This window comes from Apis cerana, linkage group LG2 (genome assembly GCF_029169275.1).
Source record: "Apis cerana isolate GH-2021 linkage group LG2, AcerK_1.0, whole genome shotgun sequence".
NCBI lineage: Eukaryota > Metazoa > Arthropoda > Insecta > Hymenoptera > Apidae > Apis > Apis cerana.
Window position 1 is genome coordinate 7466860 of NC_083853.1, and position 27301 is coordinate 7494160.

The 27301-nt window shown below is 43.7% G+C and overlaps 1 protein-coding gene and 1 long non-coding RNA gene across 16 annotated transcripts in view; one reads left to right on the plus strand and one right to left on the minus strand.

Moving 5' to 3' along the window:
* The window catches only part of LOC107996734 (RNA-binding protein Musashi homolog Rbp6), a 744804-nt gene that overhangs the window by 454347 nt on the left and 263156 nt on the right, over positions 1 to 27301 (plus strand). For all 15 annotated transcript variants that reach the window (XR_009828789.1, XM_062070945.1, XM_062070935.1 and 12 more), the window contains one exon: positions 10577 to 10618. Coding sequence is in view for 13 of the 15 variants with exons in the window: in XM_062070945.1 (XP_061926929.1) it covers positions 10577 to 10618 (42 nt within the window). In the remaining 2 variants the exon portion in view is untranslated. The remainder of the gene's footprint in view (positions 1 to 10576; positions 10619 to 27301) is intronic.
* LOC107996737 (uncharacterized) lies at positions 13925 to 18168 on the minus strand. The gene is made up of 3 exons (XR_001765868.3): positions 17634 to 18168; positions 17306 to 17575; positions 13925 to 15168 (listed from the first exon to the last, which is right to left on the minus strand). It is a non-coding gene; the product is annotated as an uncharacterized LOC107996737 (long non-coding RNA).

Sequence of the window (27301 nt, forward strand, 5' to 3'; positions counted from 1 at the left end):
TACAATTAACATTTGGAATTATTATTTACAGATTAATTTTCCAGCGAGAGAAAGAATCATCAAATTGAAAAAAAGGAAAAAAACAATTACGAATCAAGGGCGCGTGAGTTTTTAAATCGAATTTAGTCGCAGATTTTGCTAAAATTTTAGCGAGAGAGAGAGAGAGAAAAAAAAGGAAAAAAAAAAGTTGGTTCTTGAAGGCAGCAAACGCGCGGGCTAAATTTTATCATTTTCCCATTTTTCTATCCTCCGCGCGACGAACCCAACTGAAAAATAAAAAAAAAAAAAGAAAAAAGAAAATAGAAAAAAGGAAGCTAGGCAGAGGAGCATGGCGCATATCCGGCGCACTTTATCCCGCAACGCGGCCGAACCTCCTCCGAGTTCCAACGAAATTGTAGCCCGCGCTGCTAAATGATAAAACCGGATTACGTGACGCTTTTCCTCCCCCCTCTTTTTTTTCTCGTTACCGGTGAGCCTCTCAATCGGGAGAAATTACGGGAGAACCTCTTGTCAGCCGCGAAGCTTAAAGCCAAAGGAGGAAAGAAAAATTCGTTTCCAAATTTACGCGACAGTTGGTGAAGTATTTGGGAATTTTTTCGCGGATCAGATGGTGATAACAGCGCGTGAATTAACGAGCGACGATGGTATCCAATTATAATAAGCTACTCGTATTCAAAATAGAATGAAACAGATCCAAAATTAAGTAAAAAATGAAAATTTATCTTAAACTAGCAACACTCAATTTCAGAACTTTGACAGCTTATTGCTAATTGTCTTGTTTCAACCGTTATTCTATCACGATATTCTTTATACATCCTAAAAAAATAAATCGATTCTTTGGTGGAAAAGGGAGGGGAGTAAATACACGCGCACATTCGGGGCACGCGTTACCGCCGACACGATCGTTGGAAAAATAATAATGCGGCTCGGATCGAAACGGTCAGACTCCATTTTTATCGTCTATACATCTCTCTCTGATGAGGAACAGGCCAATGGTGTGGAAAACGAACGACGCCCAACAGCGCAGCTGGCGCGAATATTAAAGGCAATCGGTCAGTTCGCATAATAACTGACCGAGCCTATCTGCCCGGAGATATAATAAATATTCGCGTTCTCCGCGAGTTACGATAATTTACGATGCTCATTCGTGGTCCGCGAATGTAACAAATTGTATCTTGACGGACGAAATGAAACTCGCGCCTGGTAATATAGTTCTCACGTGGCACACGCGGCTTTTTTACGCTTTTTTCCAGCGGCTCGAGATATCGTTGCTTTTAATCGATGGGGAGGGGGTTATTAGAGCGTTGTTCAACCGGATTCTAGCCTAGTGATTCGAAAGCTGGAACCTTTCCTCGAGTGATCGAGACAATGGAATGTAAAGTGTCGAGTATTTAAATGTCGAGAGTCGATGGTAATTCCGTTTCATTATTTGCTTCTTAAATGGGGATCGAGGTTTATTTAACGTGTACATATTTTTTATGAATATTTACGCGATATTAATTTCAAGCTGCGTCAACGTGAAGTTATCGTTACACGTGTGGGGGATTAAATAACTCAGAGGTCAGGCAATTAAAAATGTTTAAATATTTAAACTTTAAATTTAAAATTCAAATATTTAATTTTGAAATGGATTTAAATTTTCTTTTTCGCCATGGATGATGATAATTCGTGTAATCCTCGGTGTAAGGATAAAAATTCTCCATGATATTCCCAACTTTTCGTATTTACTTTGATCGCGCAACAACGTTATTCAACAAACTCGATAAATTGCACAGATTTCATCCTCGAATTCCGTCCTCCTCGTCCCCCGTTTTCAAATCTAATCACGCAATTAAAAATAAAATAAGAGGAAAATACGAGACAATTTTCCCGCAGATTGAGGATAAGAAATGTTATTTTTCAATCTTTTCGTAGAGTTCTTTGTCGGAAACAGGTCCGGCAGGGATGAAACTTTCTCATCCTTTTTTTGCCTCATCTGATCGTAATCTACTCGAGCAAATAACTTACATTACATTAGTTTCTCTATATCCCGGTGACATCCCGAACTACCGAGGAATGACAGTTGGGACGGCCATTACGTCCAGTTTCGAGGATAGCCTGGAAACTTTATGGCAAGAACATCGAACTTGGCCATACTTTTCACCCAGCCAAGGGATGAGATCCTCGTATTTTCGAGCGGGGCGAGCTGTTATAATCATTACAAACAACCGGAAGAATCTTGGTATGTTCGCAAACACTTCAATCGCTCGTTCCACGCCACTTTCCACGGGAGCAATATCACCGAGGGAGAAACTCGTCAAATCTTTTACTGCCTTCCGAGATACCCGAGAACTTGGGGCGTTTTTCAGTTTTTCGGCGATTCTTTGCTGGAAATTCAAGCGTTAAGTCCAAAATGCAATGGCCGATAGCCTTGTTGTTCTCTGACTATAACACTTTGACTCGAGTTATAATTTTAAACCGATAAGAGGAATGTGTAAAGTTTCCGGTAGAATCTTGAACTTCCATCCTGATTCCTCGTAGAATTGAATTCTGTGGAAAGTTTGATTGCCACGGATTTCACGGCTACTTCGATTTTAAACTTGTACCGCTTGAAGTAATATACAGAAAAAGGAAAATTAAATATAATACACTTTTCGAATCAATTTAACAACTTGGTGGATCATTGATCAGCCCGACGTACGCTTATCCCTCCAGAAATGAAACGTATTTGTAGCTTGATTTATCCTGAAATTCGATCAAACTCTATTGAAATTCGCGAAACTTTGAACCGCTATAACTCCGAGGATAATTACTTCCGGTCGATAAACCAAGGATCGTTAGAAGCGTGGATCCTCACCCTTCAAAACCCTTTTTGATTTATCTCGATACGACTCTCGGTTCCCGAGATATCGTCGTGTAAAGGAAAGGGTAATTTTTAATCGTTTACTATCCTCATTCTTGTCGCACACTCGGAACTCTCGCTCGCACCTTGCCTCACTGACCTATACCAAGGTTCAGACGAGCGACAGACGCGATTCCTGGAAGAGTGTAGTACGCATTTCCAGGAAAAATATGCAGGTCAGTCAGTCGTGGCGTCATTCATAATTTCTCCAATCTTTGAATCCTTATATCTCGGTAACCGATTGAGATATCGGGATAAAACAAAAAGGGGCTTCAACGGCACGACTTTCTCTATCTTCTGAGTTTTTTTTCTCATTCCCTTTCCGTATTTTATTTATCGAAAAATCGAAATTTTTTTATTTGCAATTGAATGTCCTGTTACATAATATGATATATTCTCTTTATATACTTGATTACTTAAATTCCCTTAAATATATTACTGTACACGTATCCCGATCATCCGATCCTTGGAAAAGTTCAAGGTCCGTGCATTTACCTGTAACGACACCGTTACCGTTACGATACGAGTAGTTTGAGTTTTCGTTAAAAAAAAAAGAGCAAAGCTCAACGAAAAGGAAAAGAGGCTGTTCCAAAGAGGAGTCCCGGTTTATTGTCTCTGGCCCAGTTTTCGATGCGATGACTGTATTGTCCAGCTCCCCCTCCCACACACACACACACACACACACAGCGAGCGCTCTCCTTTTCGTGCTTTTTTCCTCTTTGTAGACCTTTTCGATGTCCGATTCCCTTTTAGACGCTTCGTTTCCCCGTTACCCTGCTGCTCCGTTTCTTTAGTCCTCCCCTCTCCTCCCCTCGTATGAAATCTTCCATTTTCAATCCCTCTCCATCCTCTTCTCTCCCCTCCTCCGTCTCGTGGATTCGCGAGATCGGTGTCGGCGAGAACGCGCGAGGAAAACGGGGAGAGAGAGCGTTGGCGATGAAAAACTGGGGAAGCAGAGAGGCAGAGAGAGGAAAGGGGTGGAGGAGAGCGACAGATGATGTTTTAAAAAAATAAGCAAAGACAAAGACGAGCACGGTCAAAGAGGCGAGGAGGGGAGTGGAGTTTCGACTGTTGGCCGGGAAGAGGGGTGAAAGCGGATAGATGGAGACATAGAAGGGAGAATGATTAGTGGGAAAAATCGCCACGGTGTATTTGCCTTTAATTTACGCCGCGAATTAACCGAGCGTTTGAACCGTGGCGTCGCGAAGAAGCGTGGAAATGCGAGGAATCGCGAGAATGTAGCTGCTGGGAAATTTAATAATAATTCCCTGTCGCTCTCTCGCAATTTCCAACTTTGTGCCGATTAAACAAGACCGTATCGACTATCTGTCTCCGTTTCTATCTTTCTCGTTGCTTCTCTTGATCTTCCTTCTTCGTTTTACATTTTCTCTCTTATACATATATATACATATATACTTGTCGTTCCTTGTAATTCTGATTCTCCTTTTTGTCTAATTCTACACGGTTCTACGTGTAATGGATCGAGCCTGTTGTTCGAAGGGGTCTGAGAGAGAGATAGAGGTAAATTATAAACGACCTGTGTTTAAATAGCTAACGAGTGTGTGACTGGGGGAATAGAAATGGATGGATGGTAAATAGGTGGAAATTTTCAGGAACGAGTGACGTGATTTGTACAGGACAAGGATATAATATATGATATTTGTATTTAATTTTATTACAATTGTCAAATCGAACGTGTCCTTTTTAATTAAAAAAAAAAAAGAAAGACTTAAGGTTAATTTTCCTCGAAAAATTCTTTTAAAAAAATATCAAAGGAACGATGAAATTTAAAACTTTTAAAAAAGTATATTAAGATTTTTCTTTTTGATAAAATTTTATTTAAAAAAATCGCAACGAGGACAATTCTATTTTTTAAATTCTTAACTTAAAAGAAGAAAAAAAGGAAAGGAGAAAGGAAAAGAAACGATCACCACTATTAATCTCTCTAAAAAAAAATATACCTTTCTATTATCTTTTCCTTTTCTCTCCGGTAATCTTTTCTGAAAACCCGTTGAATAATGCATTTCGCCAAAAATTATACACCCGTGAAAATAAGTAAAACGAAATTACAGCATGATTTATTCGACAATCCACCAATGTTATTCCAGGGTGAATTAAACTGGCACTCGTCTCGTGCTGGATCCCGTGCTCGTTCTCACGTGTGCTGATACACGGCTACCTGTATGAGCACGGGGGCATAAAAATTGTAACGTTCCACGGCCGCGTAGCCTACATTTCTTTATGGATATGCCGTGCCGCTGTGTGGAACTCATTACTTTGGCATTCTCCCCAATAAAGGGGAAAGGTCTTTGCCGTGTTGCCCGATTAAAATTCACCGTGCGTGCCGAGACGGGCTCGAGTGAGTTTGCAGCGACCGAGAAACGCTCGTCATTGACATAAACCGGGGGAAAACAGGAGGAGGTGAACGACGGTGAACAAACGGATTAAGTTGTACGTGAGGAATCTTTGACTGCGTGCCACACCGTTTCGTTTTATATTCGGCCTGTGCCACTTAAGAGTAGGGGAAAGGAGCAACCGTGTAACTATATCCCGTGTACTTTGAATAAAAAATAAAAATAAATCGAGAAAGTTTTTTCAACCTGGGTTATTAACGATGCGAGGGAGAGAGATGATAAAACGTGGATCCGTTAAATCGTAAATGGAAAGATTCGCAGTAAAATGATTTTGGAAAAGGATATATTATTAATTTAAATTTACAGCAAAAAAAAAAGGATAGTAAAATTTTGATGGTAATTAAATGTACGAGAATCTCGATGGGCGAAAAAATATAAAAATTTGAACGATGGATATGGACGTATCAATCGAGAATTTTTTTTTTTTTTTCTTTTTTTTTGCCGTAGTAGTAGTAAAAACCATTCGTACACGTCGAAGCTACTCGATACTTTCGGGAACTGGCAAACCAGGAGCGCGGTTGGGACAGACAGAATTACAGAGAGTGATGGAGAGAGAGAAAAAGAGAGAGAGAGAGAGTGGTGGGTGGGGTGAAAAACGCGAAGGGAGCGGAACGCTGCTACCGTGAAGGGTTAGAGAATTGCTCGAGTGTGGGAAAATCTCCCACTTGTAGCTCGCAGATATTTACTTCGATCTCAGTGAGACTGGAGTTAAATCTTGAATGACACTCAGACCGTTCTCTCTATCCATCTGTTTCAACCTCCCCCTTTCGAATGTGGAGTGTTGAAAGAGTCTCGACACGGGATCCCGACCCCGAGAAACAAATTCCAGCCTCGTCCTTCGAATTTCATTCAACGAATATATAGGGTTACGCGTTGAGCTTTATAAATTATACCGGGTCATAATGTTTTTCCCTCTTTCTTTCAATCGTAATCGCTCTTCGAGAAGGGGGGCAAAAATACGTTTCTTCTGAAACTTTAAAGATTTCAAACATCGCAAACTCATTAATCGATTCCTTTCCTACTTCTCCTGTAATCGCTTCGCGATCGACGTTCGTAAATTCACACTTTTCTCGACGTTTCTCGAATCGCATTTATATAACCCTCTGCACGAATTCTCGCGAAAAGGACAAATATTCGAAATAAATGCGGAATAATTAGGAAGCGGGTGGAAATTCGTTTCGGTAACCTCCCTAAATAACGGCGGCATTCTAGCTCCCAAAATCCATTTGCATTCTGATCAGCTATAAAGCGCGCGCGGACACGGAATATTTATCGTCAAAGTTGCCAGATTCATTTGCTATTCACGCCCCTTTACGATACACCGTTCATAGAAATCTAGTTTGATAACGGGGCATAACATCAACGGGGACCATAATTCTTGATTACCACTCTCGGGGATCCCTCCCTCACGGCCGCGGGCCACGTCGCACGCGCGTTTTTAATCGTTCCGCCCGTTGCGTTCATAATTTAAACTTTAATAACACTCTCGCTCGCGTGCCTCCGCTCCGTATCCCATCCCTCCGAGGAACTTACGTAGCAACAATTTAACAAGCGCAGCCCGGCTGTGGCGTTTGAATTCCGGTGGAATTACCGCGAATTCGCGTGTGAAATTTCTCGTTCGTATTATCCTGCTGGATGCAGCTCTCTCTCTCTCTCTATCTCTCTTTCTCTCCAGGCCGCCTCTCGCCGTCTCTTCGAGGGAGAGGGAGAAAGGATTCTCTCTCTCTCTCCGAGATTACTTTTCCAAGGGCCGATAGGGGGAGGCTTCGCACAGCGAGAAGGGGAGAAGTATCCTAGAATGAGCCGGATCGTTGGAGAATAGGTAGTCTCTCTCCCAATTTCCAGGCGTGCCAACCAGATTGAATTTCTATCGTCCTCGTTGTCGTTCGACGCCTCCTTCTTACTTCTCTGGTTTGTTGTCGATGGTTGGCGGCTCGATCGTTTCGACCGATATCGGGTAACCGGGTTACGCTCGCGAGAATGGCCCCGAGCCTCTCGATTCCCCCTCCCCTATGTCTTTCCCTCCAACGATTCCATTTCGCTCGCGCGCGAGTTTCGTTTTACTTTGTTTCACCGTTCCACGGTGCGAGGGAGAGGTATTGGTGGTCGATGAACACGATTTATTGAACGATGACGAATTTCTATTGGTGTATCTTTCGATCGGCAACAGTTGCTCTTTTAATATCAATAAAGAGAGGAAGAGACGTGCGTACTCGAAGTCACAACGAATAATCACAAAACGAAATGTTTTTTAACATCCAATTAAAAATCTTACCCTGGCAACGTAACTTTCTTTCGGGGAAAAAGGAAACTTCTTCTTCCTGACTCTGTAAAATTATGAAATTATACTACGATTAATTTAGCCTCGTAGTCCGTGAACAAAGATGACTCTTCGCAAATTCAAATTCTGGATCCAAAGGATCCAGAACGAAAGTTCTTGCCGCTCTCGCCTTCCTCTCCTCCTTCCACTCCTCCTCCTCCTCCTTCTCTTCCTCGATCGCGAGGCGGAGGTCAGAAGAGGAAAGAATCGTAAGGACTTTCCTCTCCATCCTTGTAACTGGCAACGTCGTCGGTTGACGTCGTGCTTCAGGGCGTTGAGGGGGGGCGTGCGAGCGACCGGTGTGAACTTTGCCGTGGGGGATTATGCAAACGGGGTGGTAGTGGTGTTGGTGGTGGAGCAGGAAAGGGAGAAAACACAGGAGTGAGAAACGACGTCGTTGGTGCGGTGGCGGGTGGATAGAGGCGGGTTTTCTTGCTTGTCATTACCACGTTCGTGGCTTCCACCCACTCCTCTCCTGCCTCTTCTCTCTTACCTATCGCGGACGGCGAGCACTCGCGGATAAGCTAAAGTTCGAGAACGTTGGCGCGAGATCGTTGTTTAAAATTAATTCCCCCGGGGGAAAATTGTCTGAGCGCGAGATGCGTGTTTTGATTACAAAGTGATTGACTTTGGAGAGTTGGCGGGCGAAAAATTATAGTCGGGGCCAAGATCGGATCTAATTTTTAAGGGATTAATTAACTTTAGTTGCTTCCTTCAGGATTTAATGATGTTAATCATCTGTCGTTGAATAAAATGTCGAGCGATAATCGTTGCGAATAATGTAACGTAGTATTTGTAAAATTTTTAATTTAAATACATGGAAGAAGTGTATTTGAGTGTACAGGATATAGTACATTGTTCTGATCTTATTATAAAAAAAAATTACTGTTAATTGGTTCAAACAATAATCAATTTCTACCAATGTTCATAATTATATCGCTTGATAAAAATGTTGTTCCGAATTTCATTGAAAGTACATGGACACTGATAAATTTCTCTCTGATACACACAAAATACAAAAATGTCTCTATTCTTCTATATATTTACCAGGAAAGGATGTGAAATATGAAGTGTCTTTCGACTGGTCTGGATTACTCGCAAAACATTCATCTTAATTTTACCGTTGCATCGAATAACGTCGAAAGGAGTTCCATAGGATTTTTATGAAAACCGCTGATTATTCGATACCCTGGTAGTCTCCATCGAGACGAATTGAATAGATTCCACGAGTAAGACGTAGGAAGTAGGTGGATTTCCCGGTAATTGATTCCGATAAATGGTTGTGAAAAATTGAAACCCAAACGATCCTCCACGGAAGCGAGATTATCATAAATCATCTCACGGATCCGCGCTCCTCCAACGAAGAACCTGTCACTCTGTTAATATTTCTTTTTTAAGCGTAATAGATTAAGTTGTCTCGAATAAGGGAAACGAAAATATACGATACATTTGGAGGAAGGAACGTTTGGCAAGTTTTTTAAAGGATAAAAGGAGATTGAATCTCTTCGCGGTGGAAATCCTTGAAAGCTGAATAAATAGAGGAAGTGTTTTCGACGATAGAAGTGACCTGGGATCTCAGGCGATAAAAAAAATCTCCCAACTTCCTCCCCTCCCTTCCTCCAGTTGGACGATAAAAACAAAAAAGAAAAAGTGACCCAGTTTTGGCAATGCAACGGGGAACTCCAATACCTGATAAAAAATCGCCGATTCAGCGATTCCTCGCGATCGGAAATTAAATATTAAACGCACGCCTAGAATTACATCTGTACGTCAAAAAACGCTTCTCGATTTTTACAAAAGTTCGCGTTTTGTAAATTGATAATATAGCTCAAATCGAATCGAGTTTGCCAAATTTCTCCCGAAGAATTTAATTACAATTATTTTTTATATTAAACAAACGAATCCGACTACTGAATTCTTTGAATAACTTTGTCAATAATACATTTCAAGAAGACTTTTCTTCAAACCATTTCATCCAAAGCTATTCGATGAATCTATTAAAAGATTAATAACCGTTCAAAAATCGGATCGAGATTATTTAAGAAGTTCACCCGAAGTTCGCTCGAATGTTCGCAATCCCTATTCCACATGATTCGAGCAATAACTCAAGCATTTCCTAAATTCTCCTCCACAAACGTGAGAATACTTATTCTATCTCTTCGACTATCATTTTATTCGCGATACAAAATAAGTCGCATCCCTTTCCTTTTGCCTCAAATTCATCAAAGCTCGAACTTCTCGAAACGAACCACGCTTTTGCGGTCACGTTCTCGTGTAAGTTCACGCACGTAAGAGGTAAGGTCACGAGGAAGGAAGCCGAAACGAACATTCGAGCGGCTCGATTTCGCAGCAAGAATTTACGTCGTGGTTGCACCGGGAATTTCATGGCTTCGCCGTCCCTCCACCTCCAACGGGGGGTTTCTTTTTTTGTCTTTTAGCTACATAGAACATAACACGTGCGGTTATATTCGACCTGGTCGCACCTCCCCAAGGACAAACGTAGGAAACTGAGCGGAGGATAGGAGTGAGAAAGTCGAGAGCTCGGTTCCTCCTCTTCCGTATCAGACCATTCAACCGCCTACTTTTTATTTATCCGGTAATTAATCGTAATGAGAGTTTGAGAGAATGGGAAAAAACAAAGATTCTGTCTCCTTCCCGATAAGCATTTATCCATTTTTTTGTTTGTTCTATCTATATAATTGCGATGCTACTGCGTTTTCGTGTTCCTCGATTTCGATTCCTGGAAGAGATCCTCGAAATACTTTGCCAGAAAAGTTGGTCGATAAATATTTATCTCAAGTCTCTTTCTATTTCGTGTTAGATTATGCGAGAATTATGTTGGAAGATGATAATACAAGTAGACGAGTCTTCAACCATTAAATCGTTCATTCCTTGAATAAGTATATGCTAGGATTGTCATCCTCATATAAACTAATATTTTCTTTCTTCTTTTCGTTTCAGATCGACCCGAAGGTGGCGTTTCCCAGGAGAACACATCCAAAGGTAAGGAAAACTTTTTTCCTCGTCATATGTTTATTGGTGGCGACGCCGCCGAAGATCCCACGAAAAAACCGCGAGATGACAATCGTCGCAGCCGCGAACTTTACTTCCCTCACACGCATGAAAAACTTCTTTGGGCGGAGTCAGGTGGTAAAAGATAAGCCAGACTGCGGACAGGAAGTAGCTAAGGGGCAGACGTGAGCTTTGAAAGTCTGTGCTAACGAAAGAGTAGAGAGAGGGAGTTGAAAGTGAAGGAGGAGGAGGTTGCAAAGACAGCAAGAAGGAGAGAGAAGGAGAGGGGCCCGAACGCCTCTCTCCGGGGAGAGAATGATAAAGTCCTCTCGTTCTCGTAATAAGAGCAATTAGATGTAATTCATTTCAAAACCTGGAATTATTTTCTTCCCAGTCTACCCCTGAGTCGGCCCGTTTAGTCACGGCCAGAAACTCTTCTCTCGCCACGAGACTCTGAATCGTTGAGTCTGCGGTGGGACGACGAGGATGGAGCGATATCAAAAGGGGAAGAGGCAGAGGGCGCGCGCGCTTTAACACACACATTTATCCACCCACGAGCGCAGCCACAAACGCGCGCCCATCCGTAGAAATTCGTGCACGTACAGGGTCGAGTGTGTATCTGCGCGATTCTGGGTGGAAGGGAGGGAGGGGAGGCGAGAGAAATTTGCGCGGCTTAATAATATAAATGCCAGGCACGCGAATTACCGGCGAGTGACTGAATTGCGCTAATTTTAATTGTACCCTTTTCTCTCCTTTCCCCTAACCGACACGATCCCTGACCCACCACCCCTTTCACCGCCATTCTCTCGATGTCTGTCGAACTTCGTTCCACCGTTTTCGAGCGGACTCTTTTCAACCGAATCCTCTGACAGCTCGTGCGTTCGTCATTTCTTCCCTCTCCTTCTTTCTCCTCCCGCGCTCTCCCTTCCTCCTCTCTCATTTCGTCATTTTTTCTTCCTGTCCTTTTCGTTCCCTTCAACCCCCGCCCACCTCGGTCGGTGTTTTTCTTCTCGCTTTTTCGGCGAGAAAGCGAACGAGGCCGCTAACGTCGCCTCCCCAATTTTATTTCATTTCAACGTCAAAAGCCGGAAGCGCATAAATTATGACGCGAACGGGGAAATCACGATTCAACGCCGCCGCTGGTAATCACGTATCCCGGGATATTAACGAGCCGCACGTTCGATCGGGCGGCGGATTGCCTCGATGAAAATTTTGTTATTTCTGTTGCGAGGATTCGGGTGTGTAACGGCGTCAATTTGCGCTATTATAAGATAGAAATTGGGGGAGGGAGGGATGGTGTGCTTTGGAAGAAAAATTGTTGGATTCTTCTCGCAGGCGGGGGCCGGTAGAGTTATTCGTGAAACGTCGACGGTAATTTGTGAATAATTCACGTTGTGGATTCTGTCGAATTTTGAAATGGAAATTTTGAAAAATTAATAATTTGTCCGATAATTTCTCTTTGAATTAATAACCATTGAAAAATATTCCTAATGTGACGAGATTATCAACTTACGATGACTTATTAAAGGAAATTGTTGTAACAACGTATCTTCACAAAATTATCACTTCCAAATTACGATATTTTTTCAAGAATTCTTCATGGTTCAGTGCAAACACCGTCAAAGACAATCGCTCGACAACGAATCTGGATCTGGAAAAAAAAACGATCATCTCGAGGCATCCCGCGTGCAGCGGAGCGTGTATTCGAAATAAAATAACGACTATTAATCGTGAGATGGGAGTAACATATTTCGGCTGAACGCTCGGGGCAGCTGGAACGGGCGGTGCAATTTTCATAAAATGGCGGTGGCTGCACTGGCCTCGACCGCTTCCCCACCTCCCGCACTCCTCCTCGAAACCTCGTTCGAAAAAGTAATACGGATGCACGCGTTCCGTTTCGAGTTTTGGGATCGTTGCCAGCTTCTGGGCCACGCGTACGATACGATACCGGCATGTCTGGCGCGATCCACGCGGCGATAATTCGACGCTATAATAGATGTCATCGTATACCCATTCCCAAGAGGGGGATTCTCCTTTTATTTCCATGTTGGGATCCGCGTATAACAGGCGGAAGTGAGCGTAAACCGGGAACAAATCTTCGCGTTCCCTCGCGTGGATAATCCCCGCCAAACGGGAAGGTATCCGGATCCTTGAAGGAAATCTTAGGAGCTTTAGGAAGCGTAGGTTTACGTTTCTCTTTCGTTAAATCAGATTGAAGGATGTTCAAAGGATGTTGTTCGATAATGACAGTAGTGTACGCTCGTTCCTTGTAATCCAGCCTTTTTTCTTGTTTCTTCTTTTTTCTTAACGACGCTGCTGTTTTGCAACATATCTGTAACATTCTTTACCCCGTAATGAAGATTAATCGGTGAAGACACGGCACGAAGACGCGTCGAGTGATCGTCGCGTCTTCGTATACAAGGCGTTGTTCAAAGTGCGTATTACGTTTCATTACTAAAACAATATTCCGCACAAATGGCCCGATAGAAATTAACAATTACCGCGTATTAATAGAATATTCCACGTGAAATAATTCATCGGATTATGAATATTCTATCAGCCCTCCCTCTCCCTCCCCCGTGTACATTATTTTCATTATGTAAATATTTCAACACGGTATGATAGAGTGGTTGGAAAATGGTATTGTGTATCGTGCATTTTCATATCCGTAACTAACGCACACCTTCTCTTTTGTGATTCATCGTAGCAAGTAAAAGACGGTGACGTCTACTGGAACTCGGGTTGTAGACCGACCCGTGTTCAGCAACCGTGGTTATACGCGGGGGATATTACACCGTCTCTCTGATATTCCTCGATGAAGACAGAAATTTAGCGCGAGAAGTTCGTCAACCCCTCCCCTCCCCCCAAAACACATGTTAAATCTGATGAACTTTATGGGGAAAATGGCTGCGTCACAAAGTTCATTGAAATGTCACCGACTCTGTCCTCTCCCCCCACGCGCTGCAACCCGTCGTAACAACCTCCTCGAGACCTCGTGCCGGAAGCGCTTTGTTACCGCACTTCCGGGCTAGCGGAAATGGCGCAATGCGCTTCCGACACGGCGGAAAAGTAGCGACAGTCATTACCGAGTCCTCCAAGAACGCCTCGCCGTCCTTTTTCTCCTCTTTTCTTTCTTTTTTTCTTCTTCTTCTTTCCTCATCGGTTGCTATTCTTTATGCATCTTCTCCTTTGTCTATCGCGTTGAATGCACGCAACTCGTACGTCGGTAAAGGAAAACAATAAGATATATGTGGAAAGAAATTTTTTTTTTATAAAATGTAAACGTTAATGCGAAAGTTTACGCATTCGATAAAGAATTTAATAATTTATACGGATAGGTCGGACATCGATAAAGTATGATTGATTTATAATAATTGAAATTATTTAATTGATCGTTACAAGCTGCGTGGATTTATCTCGTTTCGAAACGCAACTTGATTACGCTTATGCGAAAAGTTCTGACAACGAACGGTTAACTTATTCTGAAACGTAAAGACAGTACACAACAAGTTTCAGGATAAACTGGTAGTAAATTAATGTTGATGGGAAGGAGGAGGAGGAGGAGGGAAATGTTAAGGGTGAAATATCTCTCAAATTGTTATCGTTCCTCTTTGTTCGATAAACTTTTGCATTCGGATTGTTTATCACGTGGAAGAAGTTTGAAACATCTATGTAACTCTATGCCCTAACTTTCATAAAGACATTCGTTCATTCAGCCTCGAGAATTTTTTCCATACGACCATACTTGAAACTCCACAAAATTTTTATACCACGTGTAAACTCTACTTGACGTATTATATGATGAACGATAATCAATCAGAAGAGAGATTGTACGCGCAATTGGAAGCTCTTGGAAACCAATTCGAACAAGCTGTACCTTCCGTATCTTCTCATCGGTATCCCTTGCTTCAAAGCAAAGTTCAGGGAGGCAGCGTCAGCCGCGCCAGCATAATATCCACTTGTTACTGAGTAGCGATACGTGCGTATATATAGAGAGAGGGAAGACACAAACGTGTACGTGGGACATTATTCAGAGTGGCGCTACCTTGAAAACGTGGGGCGAGGGAGGAGCGTAGAGATAGATGTGCAAAAGGATCAAGGTTTGAGGAGAGAATCACGGGGAAGGGAGCGGAGAGAAAAGGAGAATAGAGCGGCGGAAGAGGGGGGAGAGGGAAGAGGGTGTACAGAAGGGAGGAAAGGAGAGGCGTACCACGTCTCGCGTAACGAGCTGCCGGCTCCCCAGGGTGTTCAGCTCCTCCACGTTCACCCTCCCTGTCTCCTCGTCTAGTATCATCTCCACCTCCGTGCCCTCGCAAGCATCCACGTACCTTCTTTCACCCAAGTCGTTTTGTTTTCTTCGTCGAAGGGGGACGAGAGGGTTACCCAACTAGACTCGACTCGTCGATGGTCGTTCCCACGTATCTAGCTCCGTTACCGATCCTCGCGAAACGTTTCCTCGAATTTGAACAGGATTTGCCGTATTTTCTTCCTATGATTCATCGAATATATGATTCTCATTCGCTTTCCGTTTCAGGAGAAACCTGGAGAAAATCGGTTTATTATTTGGACGTTTTTTGGACAAACGCTTTGTCTGTTGAAATATTCAAATTGAAAAAAAAAGAAATAATTATTCGACAACGACTCGAGTCGCTCGATGACGAAATATTAATTTTAAAGACGATCGATCGCGTTGTTTGATTCTTCGCGACGAGAGGAAAATGGTAGAACACTTGGCCCGTTTCTCGAGGCCCGCTCGAGGCCAAATCTCGAGGTCAAAGCATTAAAAGCTTGTAAGGATCGGTAAGGATCACGTGACAGGCGGCCAGATCTCCCGAAAGACCAATTTGTGATTCCGAATAGAGCAAGGACTACGACTACATGTACATCCTTTGGGTACTTTCGTCTCCCCCATTTCCTTTCTCGGTGGGCGGGCTCAAAAGAGACCTGTTACATTCATCTTTCGGGACTAAATACGCTCCCTGGCAAACTCCCCGGCTGGCATTAGAGCGAAATCCCATGCATTTTATACGCGGTCAGGTCATTCAAAGCGACGGCTCGTTACTTATACCGGGTGTGTACTCTGGAACACCTCCCCCTCCCCGGACCAGTTCACCAGTGGCACCCTTGTGGACACAATCCAACCCCCGAGGACCTTCGCAACCTTCCACTGAAACATCCGGCGGCCCTCTTCTTCCGTCTTCTTGCCTAACGCGTCCACTTTCTCTTCACCGGCTATAGCCTTCGAGCTGTGTGTGTAGCAAGATCGTGGAAAAGGGGTCGGGGCCGCGAGAGGAGGGTATGTTTGCGCGTCGTAAGTGGCGTCCAGTGTCCGTACAACGTCCCTCAAGGTTTCTGCAGACGAAGTCAGGGATCGTACGCGTCATCCAGTGACGGATACCGGCTAGGATCACGGCTGCATTTATGGCCACTCGGGACGAGCGGGGTGGGGGTTAACCCGTGTGGTGTAATGTTATCGTTTGCTGGAAAAATCGCCGTGTTCGTTGGCGAACGAGTGGAGGTGTAAAAATGACGGGAAAAAACGATGCTTCGTATCGTTTTTACACGTTGCGAATAGTGTCGTTCTTTTCCGCGTTCCGAAAGCGTTTTCTCAAAATTTTTCTTTCTCGATATGGAAGCACGTTTCTGTACCCATTTTGACGCAGATAACATGCTTAACATTCGTCAACGTCGAAACTTTGGAATTTCAAAATCAAAAGTGAAATTTGACGATTTTACGTGTAATAATAAATAATAATATATAAATTTTGCGATAGAAGCGTGGAAAGCTTTGAGCCAGAGACGATGCTCTTTTGTGTTAGACGAGGAGGAGAGATGTTATGGAAGTTGCTTGCTTTTAAGGAGTTAAGTTAGTTTAATTTTGAATGAATTTCCCGCCCTGATCACAGGCATTTAACAGGGTCACTAGCTCATCACATTCTAGAGATATGAAAAGTTCGGTATCTCCAGTTTTCAAAAGGGTACGAACCGATAATCTCTCTTTTATCCAGGTCTATTCTGTCTGGAGGGTCGATCGTTTCGAGGCTCCAGATTGAAATTCGTAGCTCGACCGAGCGCAAAGCTCTTTAATGCGTTCCTACCCTCTCCTCCCCCCCTCTCTCTTCTTTTCTTCCTATCATGCGGATTTCGAGGTGATCAATTTTATTGCCCTACTCGCCCTCCGCTGTTCCTTTTTCCGCGACTTATACAATCGGGCCTGGAAAACATCCGGATTTAACTCCGCCTCGAGTCTTGTCTTTTTTAGAACCAATTGAAATCCAATGGAAATTCGCGCACAATGAATTTCACTCCTAAACGAGCGGTGTTATGAGAATTATCAGAGATCTATACATCTGCGCATAATTGTGCAATTAATTTTCCGTTTCCCCAACTTCAAACGATCTCGAAAAAAATTGCAAATCGTAACTATACCTAAATATTTCGATTTTCTTGCGCAATTGGACCGGTGAAATTTTCTCTCGTTCGAGTAAGTAAGAAGATTTACGTACATTTTGAATTATAATACATCGACAAATATTACAATTGGCGATTAAATTATTACACGAGAGAACATTTCGTCCAACTTATTTAAAAAAAAACGAACCGGAAGCTACGTTACTAATCTAGTCTCATCGAGAAGATTAACTAACAAATCTTATACGAAGTCTCTCCCTTACTTACATCTTTCTGTCCCCTCACTATCCCTCCTTTCATTACGGTGGCCACGCATCGCAATTCCTCGATCAACGAATCCCACCATCTCACCCGACACTTCGTTAAATTACCCAGCACAATCGCACTCCCTTTTATCCTTTTGTCCCCCTCAATGGATGATCTCTCCCCTCCGAGCTCGATAACGAAATCGGGGAAGAGGAATCGAGGAAAAAGACGGCAAGTGACAAATTTCTATTCATACCACCACATTATACCCTTCGATTAATCAATTCGCTGCTGCAAAAAGAATTTTTTTATAACAAAACAGTTATCCACTATGCTATAGATAGCATACATTCGCACTGCGATGAAACTTGAGAAAAATTCTTCCTATGCGTATCTTGAGAGAAAGGTCGGTGACGTAATCGGTACGAAATTATTGAATTAATTTTCGATGGCGTAATATCGAATGTCGGCGTAGAACGACGATCACCGTTGCGTGTTCCTCTCGAGACAATCGAATAAATGGTCGGGTTGGTCTTGAATTTTCTAAACCCAATAGATCGTATGACCGTTGGCATGGCTGCCACCTGTCGCTGGTTTCTCTCGGGGAGACGGGAGCCTCAGATACGTTGTGTCGCATTGAGATAAGCTAAGCACTCGCGTGATGGAGCAGCCCCGTAAACTCGGGCAAACCAAGTCATGATGCCACCAAAATGGGTGCTAGATAATGTATAGGTGTACGTGATGCGCTCCTCCTCCACCGTGGAACACATGCACGCGGGTAAGTGAGCGTGGGAGGATGGTGGCACCACTTTTACGCTTCCCTCGTCGCTTCTCCGTGCCCACTTTATCACCGCTGCTCGCGCGTAGCCTGTTTCGCTCTGACTGAGGAGAGCCACGTATTTTCGGGACGACACTTCATCCGTTGTATCTGGTTCTATCTGGATACGACCGGTTAGCTGTTTATCTGTGGTTCTGAGAAACGAACGGTGTACGGTAGGCATGGATTTTACTTCTGTTTTTGTTTTGAAACGTTACTCATTGTTGCTTGTCGTCTCCGTTTAATCTTATTCGATGTTTGTTTTTCGTCGCTAACGTGTCTAATAACGCGTTCGGGTCTGTGGTATTGATATGTGTACAAGATGTATCGTATATATCGGAATCGATTGAAATTGTGCTAAAATAGGATGATTGTTTGTGGCTAATTGATAAATTATTACGTTATCTGTGTGTGACGTTACATTATAAATCTGCTTTGACGAAATGAATCTTAAATTCGTGAAAAAAGATCATGGAAGCGGTCCATTAGCATCAACGTCGGATATTATAACCAAAAAGCGGCCTATCCTGGAAAAATCGTTTTTCACAGAACGTAATTGCAAGTTTATCGGGATTTTCGATTCAGCAGTCGTAACTTATTCGATGCTTCGACACCGATGATTTACGATCGACCGCGCAGCAAATTTTTCAACCCATTCCGCCGTAACAACGTGCAAAATCTTACCAGAGAGTTCCATCGACCAGAATGCAAATTCCCTGGATCGCGTGGTACCAAGCAACGTGAGGGGATGCCTCGACCTATTTTCCTTCGAGATTTTAAAACCAAGCGTCTGAAATAGATCACGCCCCCCCGTGCATAAGGGCGTTCCACAAAGAAAACAAATTACACCCCGTTTAATGGACATTTCATGAATATTCAAAAAGTTCGCCGCTGTACCTGTTGAACGTTCCCAACGTTCGCACTTATTTATTCCCTTATTCTTTCAATCTCTCCACTCGTGCTTCCCTTTGTCTCGATTATATCATCCCTTATCTCTCTCTTCCTCCTATTCCAAATGACGCGAGTGAAAGGGATCCAGGAATTCCTTTCAAGAGACATTCAAAACTCCAATAATACTTATTAGAGATTATTACTATTTTCTTTTTCGTTCCTTTTTTCTTTTCTTCTAACGACGACTCAGCAACGACATACGCGACAAGATGGCGACGTGACGCGGGGATGGACGTGGCGGTGCATCGTGAACGAAGCTCGAAACAATGTGACGACGGCACACAGGTTCGCCCGCGCGCTTCATCCGAGCTCGACGGACTCAAAAAGCTTTTCATTTTTTTGCCTAGCGCGCTTTTTATCATCGCATTGAATCGACGTGTAGAGAAAAAGGGGATGGAGAAAGCGAAACGGAACAGAGTATGTACCTCTCTGTCCTTTCGTCGACTTCCAGCCGAGCCAGGGTTTCTCTCCCTTCCACCTCTCCTTTTCCCTTGCACCAGCCTTCCCCTCTCTCTCTCTCTCTCTTTCCTTCTCTTCCTTTCTTTATCTGTCATCCATCGCCGTCTCTGTCGCTCCGTGCGTTACCGACGCGTGTCTCAACGTTGCATCACGGTGAATGGGTCTGGTAATTGCACGCTTAATATTTCAGGGCTTTCTCCGTGTAAGCACGTGAAAAAGTCCGCGATTTAGCCCTGTGAAGCGAGCCAGTCGTCGTCCCAGCCGCCGCACCCCGCCCCGCTTCCTGTTCCTTCTTTTCACCGCGATATCTTTCTTTCTTCGCCGGTGTTTGCGATGCACTGACGAAAGTAGCAAAGCGGAAACTCTCGCCCCTCGTCGCGTGGCGAGTGAAGCGAGCGAGCGGGCGCGCCGCTCGCGCCCGTCGCCGCCTTTATCCTGCCCCGCTCTCCTCAGTTTTACTTTTCCCTTGCCTTCTCCTTCTCTTTCGAGCCAGCTAAACTTCGGCTACCGGACAATTTTTCGCGAGATACTTGGTAGCCGTCGTGAAAGAGGATAAAAGGGGACGAGCAGGGAGGAATGGAATTTGAAATGGAAGAAACTTTTCTCCCAGAGTAATTTTAGATACTCCACGGAACGACGGTTGATCGATCTCGTTGATCGTTTGATCCGAGAGATTGAGTATTGAGATTTTTATTCGATGTATATAGGGATAATAAAGATATATTAACTGTGTTTATAATTAAAAAAGTGTTAAATTCACGCTTGTGGTGTAATGGAAATAACAATGTCTTAAACAGCGAGAAGAGAGTTAAAAATCGTGCAAGTTAGAGAGATTTGCTGCTTCTTTCGATCAAATATCATCTCATACGACTCTGACATCTCATCGTCTAATTCAAATATCGACACTGTTCCCTTCGCCACATCTGAAACAATCAATGTCAACCGTTCACGTCCCATTTCCTCGAGAATTAATCGGCGGCACGTCTCCCAAGATGACTGGAAAGTACCATACCGAGGTAACGGTGGTATCAACGATCGAAGGGGAAGGAGGTTCCGCTACCGAATTAGAAACCGTGTGGCGTTTCCCTCGCCCCGATAAGGGACAAAGGGTGTCCTAATGCGAGTCTCACCCCCTCCTCTCCCCCGATAAACCGCCATTTCGGCTCTTCTCTCGGTTCGCGCGACAAAGGCCGGCCGCGATCTCAATCACAAATTGACAATAAAAAATGTCCAATTAACCCGAGGAGAGCTCGGTGGATGGGATCGACTCGAATTGACTCGGCTCTCCCTGCACCATCGAACGTCTTTTCACCGCAATGAGGGAGAAGATGGGAGAGGGAAGGACAGAGGGGATGGTCGAAGAGTGTCTACGAGAGAGGAGGAAGGAGAATAAAGAAAGAAAGGAATAAAGAGAGAGAGAGAGCTCGCGTGAAGTTGGAAGCAATCGAGAAGGTTTAATCCCACTCGATTGCGTTCCTTGCCCGGCAACTTCAGTTCTTCGCCCTCTTCACCCTCACGTTTCATCCCCCCGCCTTCAGCCAACCACTTTTCCCTTTTGCTACAGCAAACGACGACCGAACGTCTGTACGCGTGTGTATATATATATGTACGCTTTCCACAGGCGTATATGTGTGTACGTGGGTGTATACAAGCACATACAAGCTCGAGAGAAAAGCGAGATGGGTAAAAGAAAAGAGAGAGAGAGATAAAGAGAGAGAGTCCTCCTTTTGTTCGCCGCTATCTTCGTGCATTCCCACAGTGGCCGTATAGAATCTTGAATCTGAGTGCAAGCCACACGCACGTACACACCTGTGATCGTTCCCTCCACTCGCGGCGATCACAAAAGCTGCTGTCTAAGTCCCGTGGATAGTCCCGGATGCATCGGTATTGGTGGTGATGTTCGAGCTCTTCCACCAGGAGGGGGCGAGACCGCCTCGTAAATATTCCACGGCCAATTTCCCGCTGTACCAGCGTACAACGCTCTCCCCTGGCCGAACGAATCGCAACAAGGGCCTTCGACGAAAAGTCGAGACACCGTCCTTGGATATTTTTCACCTCGACCACCCTTAAACCCAACCCGGGGAGAGTTTCCCTCTATCATCTATCGTCGATGAATTTCTGCGGGTTCCTTTCCGAGGACGAGTTTCTCTTTCCCTTCTCTTCACCTCCCTTTCATCTCTTATCACCTTTATCCTCGATCGTCGAGAAATCGAATTCGCCAGTGGCGGCGGTGGATCCTCATCGGGGTGGGGAACGGACGAAAGAAATTACGAGGGTGAAACGGAGTCGCGTGAGAAGTTGCTAGCGAAGGAAGAGGAGGGTGGAGAGGGAAGGTTCCGTTTCGCCGGTGAATAATAATTTTCCGAGCAGTTGCAGAGAATTTCTTGACGCTTCGCGGCCCGTTCCGCCGCTGCTCCATGCTGCCCTTTTAATGGCTCCACGTTAAACCCAGTTTTCCCGCACATGTTGCCACTATATAATTTAGTTGAAATATGCATGCGGTCTGATTCGGATACGAAGAAGGACACCCCCTAACTGATCGATCGGCTCAATTAAAAAATTCACTTCACTTGCTTTTACGAGCTTGTCTCACATTCCACGTGTTTGCTTGCTGCCCATTTAATTCTTAAATTTATGTATTGAATACGGTCTCTGGGAGGATACATTGATACGTTTTCTTCCCCCCCTCTTGTATTGCAATTTTTATTACCAATCTACATTAAGCTTTCGAGGAATCCTTTTATGTTACATTAAACAAAACTCGATGCGATATCTCGTTAAATTTTGAAGCAATCCATTAGGCTGATCGACTCTGGGAAAGAAAAATAAACTAATAAGTTTCGTGTAATAAACTATTTCTTAGAAAATCCCCAAAAAATTATATCATCGATGGAAAACAAGTTCCAATGGAGTTGTACACTCGAGTAGTTGTCCTCGAGGCGAAGGCGGGAATGATTGTCATCGAAAATTAGGTTCGAAAGAGGAAGAGTCGGCGAATAGTTTCGGAAGGGACAATCGCACGGCGATTTATCAGAAAAGCAAGGGATCATAATGAAATTACAAGCGACGAAGGTGTGCCCTCGTGGCGAGGTGGTGGGGGGTCGTTGTTCACCCGGCGAGAATTGAAATTCCTGTCCGGTTGGGACGGGCGAATTAATCGCAAACGAATTTATCTTTGACGCTCCGGGTTAAACTAAAACGCTCAGATATTACGGGGAAGTAAGCTCGTTAGAGGGTTTGCAGCATCACCGGGTGCCTCGGCCGAGCTGCCTCCCACCCCTCCCTGTATTTCTCGCGTAGGTGGTAGTAGCTTGCGGTCTGGTAACCGCAGTCTCTACTGCGCTGTCGGTTGCGGATACCTCGGCCTCGTGTGCAACCTCGCGTCTGTTTTGTGCAAAGGGCTTTCAAAAACCGCGACTGCCGAACCGTACGTACCTACCGGCTCCCCCAAGAACAGACGCCACCGGTACGACATGCCAGAAGCCCCTCTCTCTAAAGCACCGTCGAATACACTTTGACGGGAGCACGCTTTCGATTAAGCTTGAAATCTACTCTTCCACCCCACTCCGCTAATCTTTGCCCGCGATTCCATGGGGAACGTTCGATTAAAAATGTTCAGACCATTATTAGTTGGGATAATTCGACCCAAGTTCGAAGAATTTTGACAAGGAAAGTTTCTATATAAAGAAGAATGAATCAGTCGAACTACGAAGGCGAAACAATTTTGATAACGAGGATACACAGAATTTCGTCGAATTATTTTATTTTACCCGACGATCCAAGGATGATCGATTTTTCAAGAAAGGCGGAAGTGGGATGGAATCATCGATCCAAGTTGAACGGGATTAAATTAAGGAAACTGAGAAGCCCTTGATGAATTTCTTATATTACAATTCCTCTAACGAGTTCGATTCGATATCGCTCGACTTGGAAGGGAGGGGGTGGTGTGATTTCCAACTGTGCGGAAATATTGGATCAGGCGCGATAGGCAATGAATTTGATTATCAGGAAGCGCGTGTATTCGTGCGCCTTCGCCGGCAATCCCTTTTCGCTGGTTGTCTAATCAGTAATTAGAATCTGTGTGGATATACGTGCACGTCTATCCCTCCGTGGCAGTCCTTCCGCACCGCGTGTGCACCAACCGCCTCCCCGTAGACCCTCTTCTAGACTGCTGATTAATATTAACCACGTTAGTCGCGCTGTTGTGATTAATATGACGTATCGATCGACGTTATCTAAGTGAATAATTAATTCGAAATTGTACATGCAGTCGGCGCGCGTGTATAGTCGTTACGCAAGGGGCACGTTTCCGTATCGTCTTGAATGCACGTGTGCCCGCTTGACGCACACAGTGTAATTCCGATTTACTATGGCCCTTGTAATTTCACTCGCAATTATTAGTGGGACGAGATACAACAGTCACGATCGTGTCTACCGTGATTACGTAATGATACGCTTTACCGCGTAATGAATTAGCGCCGGTAAAGTATGTTGAAGCGGGTTTTTCACGCAGATTGGAACTCTTTTTTAAGTGGGAATTGTTATGGGGATCTGATTAATGTAATAAAGCTCGTAATATATTTTTAATCGCCGATTAAATAAATAAAATGAACGAAACTAATTGCTGTAGATCGATGAGAATGAAGTTGAAAAAAAGAATTTACGAATTTTTATACAAATGTTAATTACGAATTGTTAATTAGAATTCAAGCATATTTTTTAATAGATCAATAGAGGGCGAAATCGCGAAACTTTTAAGGAATGACCACTATGTCCGAGGGTATGGTATCGTCTAACCCGGAGGCCACGTTAAAACACGTGTTCGCTCGCCGGCATAATGGCGGCAATAATTCCTCGGTAGAGAAATAAATTCTCCAATAATAATTCTCTCCTTGCGCCGCCGTATGTAGTTAACGTACCTAACTGGCCGCGATTTATCATTTCCACATTCGCGCTTCGAATGCCACCCCTTTGCGTCTTCCATCTTCCGGTTTCCCTTTGTCGACCGATGTGCTTCGATTACTTGTGCGATTTAACTGAAAATGTTCCCTTCCTCTCATTGATTATTCGCTGATTTGTGACTTTTGTATTTTAACTAAAAAAAAAAAAAAAAAAGAAACAAGAGACGAAAGATATATCATCAACTCATAAAAAATGATATAATATCTTTGCTCGTAATTTAATTTTTATTTTTTTATTTTTTATTAGAATCACTTCGATATATCATTGATATTGGATAGTATTATAAATATTATAGAAAATTCTACTTACAGAAACTACGAACCAAATCCAAATTGACTTTATCCTCCCACGATCACAATTCACGATTTACACTATACACGAATCATGATTCCCCCTTCAAATCTCCATAATCGTTGTCGAAACGAGAGAAATCGTGTTACCGGATCGAAAACAAAAGAAAAAAAATAAAATAAAATAAAATAAAATAAAAAAAGAAGAAGAAAGAAGGAGCAAAGGAAAAAAAAATAGAGTTTCGTCAGATAAGAAGGAATCGTTGATTTATGGGCAGCCAATCTATAATTTGCAAGTCAAATGCATGAATAAAACAACGTGGAACGGGTATCGATGAAACACGAGCGTTCGAATATGAAAAAATGATCGATGGCTCGTCAAAATTTCTGCACGCCGGGTACACGGATCCCGGGACTCCCCACGTCGCGAACACGAATTGCCATCCCGTTCTATTTCGTTTCAGTTTCACGCCGTGGCCCCCGTTTCACCCTTACCCCCTCCTCTCCTCCCCCGCCACCTCGCCTGGCGGCGAATTAAGCTGCTTTATAAAAATGTAAAAGGATTCAGAAGCGAGCCGTTTTCGAGGGTAGGGTAGGCGCGGATGGAAACGAGCCGGGGCAAAGGAAGAGGAGGAGGAATAACCGTAGGAAAAGGAGATGGAAACGGGGTCTCGCGTCGGTGTGGAGTATCCCGCGAACCCGGGGAATCGCAAATGCGATTGGGAGCTTCATTGTTTCTAAGGGAAGGAAAGAAACGGGCGAGACTGTGCTGTGCGAGGAGGGGGTGGTTTAAAGTCGGTGAACAAAGTTGGTGGAGGAAGGAAATTTTTGCGAGAGGATCGAAATATTCTCCGAGATGTTGAAACGAGATGTATATCGCGAGAAACTTCCTAATACGAATATTTAATCGCGATATATTTGTTCCGATTGGCCGAGACGATGCTTAAAGGACGAATTAAATAGTACATGGTCGATAAAATTGTTAAGGATTGTACAATAATATAATTTATACGTGAAAAATATTGATTCTAATCAACAAACGCGATTACAGGAATTCGTATCAAATTATGTATTTTTTTCTACTTAAATGAACAAGCAGCAATCTACGATTCGATGTATCACACTTCGAAGATGATTCTCGAAAAAAAAAAAAGAAAAAGGAACTGATCACATGGGCGTTTCGCAATTCTCTATCTTTTTATCTCTTTATACATTAGAAATAAACGCTATCACGTTTCTGCGCGCGCACGTATCGTCGAAAACAACGCGGCCATCCCGTGTCGCTGGATATCCACATTACGTATTCATTCGTGATTTCCTTTGGACTATAGGGCGGCAGGAAGTCGTGGCACAAATGCACAAAGTAAGATTCCGATCTCGAGGCATTAATTGACCCCGTGTATTTCCCTGTGGGCCACGTAGACAAGAGGCGCCTTCCGCTACCAATCTCGAGCAGTTTCGGTTTCAGACCGATAGAAATAGGGAAGAGAGAAGAAGGGCGGCGAATGTGGCTTCGAGCGGATAACACGGCGGGTGGAAGGGAGGGTTAAAGTTGCATGCACGGTTTAATATGGCGTAGGCACGACGTGGAAACTTCGAGGGGAGTGGGGAGGGAACGACTGGAGGGTAATAGAATGTGCATGTAATAACCGAAGGAAATGCACACCGTTCAGAAGAAGAAGAAGAAGAAGAAGAAGAAGAAGAAGAAGAAGAAAGGAAGAAGGAATAAGGAAACGAAGGCGAGGAGAAAATTTTTCCTTTCTTCCCTCGCGAGTTCCAATAAGTTTCTTCGCCTTTCCTTCTTCTCTTTCTTTCACCACGTCCAGGCGAGAACGCTCGCTCGTGAGGATTTTCGAGGGTTTGTTTGTCGGAATACGTTTACCTTTGCTTTATTTCGGGCTAGATACACGGGCTGACGAATCGTAACAAGATTCTTTGTGCCACGAGAGAAACGTGCGCGTTAGTTGGCGCGAGACGTTGCGTCTCCGAAATAGCTCGAAAGTTTTGAAAACTTGTTGAAGATATTGAGCAACTGTTTCCTGCCGGATTTATAAGCATCGAATGTTTCTCAGACGTCTTGTTTGTATTCGAGTTTCGCGCAGTTTTTATCTATGGATATAAGAGACTGTTCCGACGAAACGCGATTACGTTTATCTTTATTTTTCTTTTGCTCTTCGTATTGTCTTCAGAGATTAAGTCGATCGAGACCTTCGAAGATCTTAAACGAAATTTATTTAATAATATTCCGTGTATGACCGAATAAAAATTAAAATTAATGTATCTCCATACACGTTCGTTTGAAATTCCATCCGTCTTCTTTCTAAATTTAAACGTTAAAATTACTCCACAATTTCATTTCGTTCCTCAAATCGAACGAAAATATTATCTGGCTACGACAAGACGAATTACAACACGCCGAGCACTCGACAAGAGCCCCGTCTAATTGAATCGGTAACGTTTGACCGAATAATGCTGAGCAACGTTCAAATCCGTTTGCTCCACGGTGTCGGTTACAGAAGCTCGGGCACATTTTGTCTG